General features: G+C 46.0%; 1 protein-coding gene across 1 annotated transcript; it reads left to right on the top strand.

Moving 5' to 3' along the window:
• Positions 1-4,665: 4,665 nt before the first annotated feature.
• Positions 4,666-8,466, top strand: ATP5IF1 (ATP synthase inhibitory factor subunit 1). The gene is made up of 3 exons (XM_060783959.2): positions 4,666-4,847; positions 4,965-5,050; positions 8,228-8,466. The coding sequence occupies exons 1-3, from the start codon at positions 4,749-4,751 to the stop codon at positions 8,364-8,366; spliced, it is 324 nt and encodes a 107-aa protein (XP_060639942.1). The 5' UTR covers positions 4,666-4,748; the 3' UTR covers positions 8,367-8,466.
• Positions 8,467-9,177: the final 711 nt, after the last annotated feature.

Genomic DNA, 9,177 nt, shown 5'->3' on the forward strand with positions numbered 1-9,177 from the left:
ACAGCAAAGCCTAGAGAAGACAATTATGCTGGGGAAAGTAGAAGGCAAAAGGAAGAGGGGCTGACCAAGGGCAAGATGGATGGATGGCATCCTTGAAGTGACTGGACTGACCTTGAAGGAGCTGGGGGTGGTGACGGCCGACAGGGAGCTCTGGCGTGGGCTGGTCCATGAGGTCACGAAGAGTCAGAGACGACTGAACGAATGAACAACATACCAAGGAAAGGCTGGAAATACAGGGACTCTGTTAAATGAATTCAAAGATGCTTATGACATTGTCACATTACATTTTAAAGTGTTGCTGTTCCGCATTGAACCCTGTTGCTGCCTCCTCCAGAATTCTGGAGTTTGCAGTTTAGGGAGGGGCTGGATCTGTCTGACTCAGAATTTTAAAAGGGCCCTCCCCTAATCTGCAAATCCAGGATTCAGTAGGAGGCAACCATAGAATGTAAAGTGGGATAGCACCTCTTTTAACATTTCCTGTTGGTCTACACCTCACGAGGACTCACTTTTTTGGGAGGGGTGTGTGTGGCTGCATCTAAGAGCCCTTCCACACAGCCCTATATTCCAGAATATCAAGTCAGAAAATCCCAAATTATCTGAGTGTGAACTGAGATAACCCAGTTCAAAGCAGATATTCAGCTGAACAAAATCCCAGGTTTCCTGCTTTGAACTGGAAAATATGGCAGTGTGGACTAACATCCCTTCCAGACAGCCCTATATCCCAGAATATTAAGGCAGACAATCCCACAATATCTGCTTTGAACTGGGTTATCTGAGTCCATACTCAGATATTGTGAGATTTTCTGCCTTGATATTCTGGGATATAGGGCTGTGTGGAAGAGCCCTAAGATAAGCAATCTGTAACTTTTTTATTTGCCATTGCCTATTGTTTGCAATGACTGCTTTTGCAACATTACTGTTCACTACTAATGCTACTCTAGCTCTTCTTCGATTTTCATTTCCTGATAAAAACATTGTTATTATGACTCAAAATGTGCCATCCCTATCCACTTTATCTCATTTATCCAATAATGCCATGTTTGTCTTTCCATTTCTTCTTTTACAATTCTACCTTCTTCTGGTTTATTATTATTATTATTATTATTATTATTATTATTATTATTTGCTTTATTTCTATACCGCATTTTTCAGCCCAAACAGGCGACTCAATGCGGTTTACAAGGTACAAATTATCATAACAGTGTCAGTGCAATTAAAAACACAACAAATGTAACAACAGGATCAACAACACCGATCCACAACAATTAACAAACAACATGAAACAAACATAGCGCCTCAATGAAATCAGATCCGAACTCATAATCCTTGTGCCATTCCTATGTTCCATTTACCGTCTTCCTATGTTCGGTTGCACTGTTTAACCAAACGCTTGTTCATAAAGCCAGGTCTTGACCTTTCTCCGAAACGCCAGCAACGATGGTGCCTGTCTGATGTCTACCGGTAAGGCATTCCATAGCCTTATGTCATAGTTTATGTCTCACACATCTCATGTTCTTTTATGTGTTGTTCAGCTTTGGATTTTCCTTTCACCTTTGTGAGCTGCCAAAGCTGAAAGTCCTTTTGGAATTCGATAGGTTCCTCTTTTGACACTATCTCCTTTCAAACTCTTGTAAAGGTGTGGGAAAGAAAGCCCTTAATGTGCATCTGTAGTTTGTGTCATCACTTTCCAGGCCTCAAACTTTCCAGGCCTCCCAGGATTTCTTGTGTAATCATCTACACAGGGAAATCACTTTTTTCAATACCAGTTTGAAACTGCATTAAAATGGTCAGTGTAGATAAGGACAGCCCCTTGCCTGACAACACAATGCAATCCCACTGTCATGGAAAGGTGGGTCTCCAGGGATAGAGTGCAGGAAATAAGACTAGTTTAGATTTTTAAAATGGGGAAAATGTCCCAGGGCTCTTCCACACAGCCCTGTATCCCAGAATATAAATGCAGAAAATCTCACAATACCTGCTTTGAACTGGGTTATCTGAGTCCACACTGCCATATATTCCAGTTCAAAGCAGATAATGTGGGATTTTCTGCCTTGATATTCTGGGATATAAAGCTGTGTGGAAGTGCCCTCAGTTGCTTCTGGTATGAGAGAATCAGCCATCTACAAAGACGTTCTGAGGGGATGCCTGGATGTGTTGCAATACTGTGGGGAGGCATCTCTCAGGGCCCTCAGTGAATTCGTCTGTGAGAATAAACTCTAAAGGACCCAGAGATTTCTGGATGAACATGGGTTGGCTGTTTCCTGATGTCTGCTTGCATACTGACAAGTAAATGCCAGAGACCCATAAAGCCTGTATCTACATAAGTGTGACAGGCAGCCTGGTGTGGTGGCCTGTGCATTTGCCGCTGGGGACCATGGAGTCTCCCGGGGACCGCTGAGCAAAGCTCTCTTCCAGCCTCAAAGGAAGGCAAGGCAAATCCTGGCTGTTACACCAAGGGCCCTTCCACACAGCCATACAACCCAGAATATCAAGACAGAAAACCCCACAATATCTACTTTGAACTGGGATATCTGAGTCCACACTGCCATATATTCCAGTTCAAGGCAGATGATGTGGTATTTTATTCAGCTGTGTAGAAAGGTCCCAAGAATGAAGCTCAGGACTACAGCTCCCATGGTCCTTTCTCAGGGCCCTTCCACACAGCCCTATATCCCAGAATATCAAGGCAGAAAATCCCACATTATCTGAGGCCCCTTCCACATAGCTGAATAAAACCCTACATTATCTGCTTTGAACCAGAATATATGGCAGTGTGGACTCTGATTATTTATTTATATTCCGCCCTTCTCACCCCAAAGGGGACTCAGGGCAGAGCACAGCATATATATAGCAAACATTCAATGCTGGGACAAGAATTCATATGAGTATACATAAACATTAAAAGCATTTATCAAAATATTAAAATACACCGTTTAAAACTGTCTTGGTCATCTGTGTCAAATCTAAATTGGCCTGGTAAAGTTTCCTATCACTGTCTTATTGCACTGTCCTGAAGGCTTGGTCCCACAGCCAAGTTTTTACCATCCTTCTGAAGGACAGGAGGGAGGGGGCCAATCTGATCTCACCAGGAAGGGAATTCCATAGGGGGGGGGGGATCACCGAGAAGGCCCTGTCTCTCGTCCCCACCAGTCACACCTGTGACAATGGCGGGATGGAGAGCAGTCCCTCCCCAGAGGGTCTTAATCTCTGCAATGGTTCATAGGAGAAGATGTGTTTGGACAGGTAAATTGGGCCAGGGCTGTTTAGGGCTTTATAGGCCGAAGTCAGCACTTTGAATTGTGCCTGGTAGCAAACTGGCAGCCAGTGGAGATGGTGTAACATGGAAGTTGTGTGCTCCCTGTATGCCGCCCCAGTTATTAACCTGGCTGTCTCTCATTGGACTATTTGAAGCTTCCGAGCAGTCTTCAAAAGCAACCCCTCGTAGAGTGAATTACCGTAGTCTATCCTGGATGTAACGAAAGCATGGACCACCGTCACCAAGTCTGACTTTAATTGTGCGAAAGCTCCCCTGGCCACCACCGTAACCTGGGATTCCAGGTTCAGTGATGAGTCCAGGTGAACTCCCAAGCGGCAAACCTGTGCCTTCAAGGGGAGTGTAATTCCGTCCAGCACAGGCTGTGACCCTATACCCTGTTCGGCCTCTGTCTTGTCTGGAATCAACTTCAATTTGCTTGCCCTCATCCAGACAGTCACAGAGGCCAGGCACCAGTTCAGGACTTGGACAGCCACTTCAAAGCAGATATTGTGGGATTTTCTGCCTTGATATTCAGGGTTATATGGCTGTGTGGAAGGGCCCTCAGTTTGTCATTGCAGAGTGTAAGGGCCCTTCCACACAGCCATATAACCCAGAATATCAAGGCAGAAAATCCCACAATATCTGTTTTGAACTGGATTCTCTGAATCCACACTCAAATAATGTGGGGTTTTCTGCCATGATATTCTGGGATATAGGGCTGTGTGGAAGGGCCCTGGGTTATCTGAGTCCACACTCAAATAATGTGGGATTTCCTGCCTTGTTATTCTGGGATATAGAGCTCTTTGGAAGGGCCCAGGTGATCTGAATCCACACTCAAGTAATGTGGGATTTCCTGCCATGATATTCTGGGATAATGGGCTGTGTGGAAGGGCCCAGGTGATCTGAATCCGCACTCAAATAATGTGGGATTTCCTGCCTTGATATTCTGGGATATTGGGCTGTGTGGAAGGGCCCTGGGTTATCTGAGTCCACACTCAAATAATGTGGGCTTTCCTGCCTTGATGTTCTGGGATATAGGGCTGTGTGGAAGGGCCCTGGGTTATCTGAGTCCACACTCAAATAATGTGGGCTTTCCTGCCTTGATGTTCTGGGATATTGGGCTGTGTGGAAGGGCCCTGGGTTATCTGAGTCCACACTCAAATAATGTGGGATTTCCTGCCTTGTTATTCTGGGATATAGGGCTGTTTGAAAGGGACCTCCTTTGCCATAACCCACGGAATTGAGGGCCAAGCCAAAACCTCTGCAAGGAATCCAGAGGCTTCCCTCTGTTGCCGGAAGTAAAGCCTCCCGCTCTTCCTCTGAACTTCCTTCCTTCCGGCGTTCTAGGAACTGACTGACTGTGGCATTGGCTCGCGGGCTTTGCGACGATTGGCTCTGCCTTTTCTCCTCCCACTACTTCCGCTCGACTCCGGACGTCCTTCGGTGTTTCGTTCACGCTGCGGCCCAACCCTTTGCCAAGGACGGAGCTGTCATGGCGGTTGTGGGCTCGGTGCTGAGGTGTGGCTTGCGCGGGGCTATGGCTCTCCCACAGCAGCAGCGAGCTTGGAGCTCCAATGGGGGGCCGGACCAGGTAGGAAGGGGGCGCCTTGAGGGGGCTGGCCGGGAGAGGGAAGGGAAGGGGAGCGGCCGGGGGCCACAGCCGCAGCCTCCCTCCCTCCATCCCTTTTTGTCCTTTCCCCTTTCCCAGTTCGGGCCTGGAAAAAGCGGAGCGATCCGTGAGGCAGGCGGCACCTTTGGCAAGAAGGAAGCGGCTGAAGAGGAGCGCTATTTCAGGTAGGTTTCCCAGCCCTTTATTCTGAATAGCTATACCACTCCTGGGTGTTCTGTGACTAGCTGGAATGGGAAGAGGCGATTTTAACAGGGATCCTCAAACTTTTCAAATAGAGGGCCAGGTCAAAGTCCCTCAAACTGTTGGAGGGCCAGAATATAATTTGAAAAAAACACGAATGAATTTATTTATTTATTTATTTATTTACTTTGCTTGTATACCACAATTTCTCAGCCTTGTAGGCGACTCAACGCGGTTTACAACAAGAGCAAAAGTCAATCCAACAGCATACAAAATTTAAAAACCATTAACAGCATAATATACAAAATGACACATCAATAACAACACATTAACGTCTTGTAACTAGAATCGTGATCCAATTCATCTTCCATAATTCCGTTTCCTATATCCATCGTGTACATTGCATTGTTTAACCGAACGCCTGTTCGAACAGCCAGGTTTTTAGTTTTCTTCGAAACACCATTAACGAAGGGGCTGATCTAATGTCCATGGGAAGGGCATTCCACAGCCGAGGGGCCACCACAGAAAAGGCTCTGTCCCTCGTCCCCGCCAGCCGTGCCTGTGATGCAGGTGGGATCGAGAGCAGGGCCTCCCCAGAAGATCTTAGAGTCCTGGTGGGTTCATAAGCAGAGATACATTCGGATAGGTAGCTTGGGCCAGAACCGTTTAGGGCTTTAAAGGCCAACGCCAGCACTTTGAATTGAGCCTGGTAGCAAATCGGCAGCCAGTGGAGCTGGTGCAGCAAAGGAGTTGTATGCTCCCTGCGCTCCGCTCCTGTTAGTATCATGGCTGCCGCACGTTGGACTAGTTGGAGCTTCCGAGCCGTCTTCAAAGGCAACCCTACGTAGAGAGCGTTGCAGTAGTCTAAACAGGATGTAACCAGAGCGTGGACTACCATGGCCAAGTCAGACTTCCCAAGGTACGGGCACAGCTGGCGCACGAGCTTTAACTGTGCAAATGCTCCCCTGGCCACCGCCGAAACCTGGGGTTCCAGGCTCAGCGATGAGTCCAGGATCACACCCAAGCTGCGAACCTGCGAATTCCTATGCACACTGCACGTATCTTATTTGTACTGCAAAAAACACTTAAAAACAATACAATAATTAAAATGAAGAACAATTTTAACAAATATAAATTTATTAGTATTTCAATGGGAAGCGTGGGCCTGCTTTTGGCTTTTTTTTTTTTTTTTGGTCGTGTCAGGAGTGACTTGAGAAACTGCAAGTCGCTTCTGGTGTGAGAGAATTGGCCGTCTGCAAGGACGTTGCCCAGAGGATGCCCGGATTATTTGATGTTTTTATCATCCTTGTGGGAGGCTTCTCTCATGTCTCCGCATGAGGAGCTGGAGTTGATAGAGGGAGCTCATCCGCCTCTCCCCGGATTCGAACCTGTGACCTGTTGGTCTTCAGTCCTGCCGGCACAGGGGTTTAACCTGTGCCGGCAGGTTAAACCCCTGCTTAGCCGGTATTGCACCACCTGACATCCGCCAGGAAGTAGCAGCCAATAGTGAAAGGACCAAGGCAGAGACATCTCCAGCTCATCCCCTGTTTGGGTATCAGCTAGCACGTCAACGACTTAAATCTAGAAATAGTTTTCTAAGATCTACAGAGACACTCGCTGGAACACCTCAGCAAGCGAGAGTCCAAAAGTGGCAGGCTCAAGCCCAGCACCTCAACCAATGGCTGATACCAGATGAGAGACTCCCTCCTGGGCACACAGAAGACTGGGTGACTTGGAAGGCGCTGAACAGACTGCGCTCTGGCACCACGAGATGCAGAGCCAACCTTCAGAAATGGGGCTACAAAGTGGAATCCTCGACATGCAAGTGTGGAGAAGAGCAAACCACTGACCACCTGCTGCAATGCAACCTGAGCCCCGTCACATGCACAATGGAGGACCTCCTTGCAGCAACACCAGAGGCACTCCAAGTGGCCAGATACTGGTCAAAGGACATGTAATAGAATACCAAGTCTGCAAACTTTGTGTTTAGTTTGTTTGTTTGTCTGGTTTTTAATGCAATACAACTGTTTTGGTTCGCTCCTGACACGATAAATAAAATAAGTTGCTCATCCATGGTGTAAGATAAGAGAATTGGACACATGCCTGCAGTTGCACTTGTCTTTAACAGGTGTGGACGATCTACAGATAGAACAAATTAAGAACTTTGGCCCAAAAGCAAGGTGCTGGCTGCTGAAGCTGAATAACAACTCCATTGCATCCTGTTAGATCCGTAAAATCTGGAGGAAAGCAAGTCATAGCCATTTTGATATCAGGCAAAGACCGTAATGGCAAAAAACAAAAAACCATAGACCAGTTTCCTTGTTGTGCCATCTTTTAAAGTTCTGGAGGACTTATTCGGCATTGAATTATGGGAAAAATAGACCCATCTATGATTCCACATCAAGTTGGTTTCAGGAAAGGGAAAAGCTGCACATCACAAGTATTGACTCTGACTCACCACATAGAAGATGGTTTTGAAGGTAGCAGATTACAGGAATTGTCTTCATAGACCTGTCAGCAGCTTATGATACTGTAAATTATCACTTTCTCATGAGAAAAAATTATAATATCACAAAGGAATACAACCTTACCCGCTTCATAGGAAATCTGCTACAAAACAGGAGCTTTTTGCCAGCGTCTTAAATCAATAAATAGATTCTTAAGATCTACAGAGATACTTGCAGGAATACCTCAACAACCAAGATTCCAAAAGTGGCAGGTTAAAACCTGGAACCTCAATAAGTGGCTGATACCAGATTAGAAACTCCCTCCTGGGCACACGGAAGACTGGTTGACTTGGAAGGTGCTGAACAGACTGTGCTCAGATACCACGAGATGTGGAGTCAATCTTAAGAAATGTGGCTACAGAGTAGAGTCCACGACATGCAAGTGTGGAGAAGAGCAAACCAGACCACCTACAATGCAGTCTGAACCCTGCCATATTGCACAATAGAGGACCTCCTTACAATACCAGAGTCACTCAAAGTGGCCAGCTTCTGGTCAAAGGAAATTTAATATAATGCCATTATAACTGTACTCTCAATTAGCTTCTTACATGATATATACATAAAATAAATACATTCTTCTTCTTTTTTGCTAATTGATTTTAGCTGAAATGTAAGAATGAACCTGTTTTATTAATTTATGTTTTACTGTTATAGGAAGTTGCAGCAGGAGCAGTTGTCACAGCTGAGAAAACACCATGAGGAGGAAATAGGTCACCATAAGAAAGAAATTGAGCGGCTGCAAAAAGAAATTGAACGTCATAAGTCCAAGATTAAAAAGCTTGATGATGATTAAGTAGCAGAATCCTTACTGATGTCTGGCATTGCTCTGCAAATGATGCTGTCAATCATAAAGATGTTTTCTCTTAACTGTGCAAAATAAACAGTTCACTCTCTTTCCTAGTGGATGTGTTAATTATAAAGTACTGTGATATATCTAGCCTTATTTTATATAATACTAGCTTGGGGACCCGGCGCTGCCCGGGTTATTTGAGAAAGGAATTGTGTATCAAGGTTGGTCTTTATCAGTTATTTATATGGCTCGCAGTGGTCTCAGGAAGTTAGTGAAGGTACTGCGAATCCCATCATCTGTGGTCCATCCTCCTCCAAATTGCACCAGAATGGAGTGTGGGTCGTGGGGGTTCTGTGTGCCAAGTTTTGTCCTTGATCAAATATTGGATGAGGGTCACTGGTCTCAGAAAGTGAGTTTAGGTACTGGAAGTCCCATCATCCGTCCTCCTCCAAACAGCATCGGGGTGTAGAGTGGGTCATGAGTGCTCTGTGTGCCAAGTTTCATCTTGATCAGACATTAGATGAGGGTTGCAGCCGTCTTGGGAAGGGAGTGGAGGTACTTGAAGTCCCATCATCCATGGCCTGTCCTCCTCGAAAGTGCACCAGGATGTAGAGTGGGTCATGGGGACTCTGTGTGGCAAGTTTGGTCTTGATCAGTAATTGGCGATGGTCTCAGTGGTCTCAGGAAGTGAGTGAAGTGACTGCAAGTCCCATCATCCATTGTCAAATTCTTCCAAACCGCACCAGGATGTAGAGTGGGTCATGCGGGCTCTCTGTGTGAATGGTGGTCCTGATCCATCATTGTTGGCAGTTGT

This window comes from Anolis sagrei, chromosome X, assembly GCF_037176765.1.
Source record: "Anolis sagrei isolate rAnoSag1 chromosome X, rAnoSag1.mat, whole genome shotgun sequence".
In the NCBI taxonomy this organism is placed as follows: domain Eukaryota; kingdom Metazoa; phylum Chordata; class Lepidosauria; order Squamata; family Dactyloidae; genus Anolis; species Anolis sagrei.

Bases quoted from the DNA above. Each gene is read 5' to 3' on its own strand.
- ATP5IF1 (XM_060783959.2), top strand. From the start codon at position 4,749: ATGGCGGTTGTGGGCTCGGTGCTGAGGTGTGGCTTGCGCGGGGCTATG. The intron at 4,848-4,964 runs GTAGGAAGGGGG...CCCCTTTCCCAG, and splicing joins CCAATGGGGGGCCGGACCAG to TTCGGGCCTGGAAAAAGCGG. The intron at 5,051-8,227 runs GTAGGTTTCCCA...TTACTGTTATAG, and splicing joins GAAGAGGAGCGCTATTTCAG to GAAGTTGCAGCAGGAGCAGT.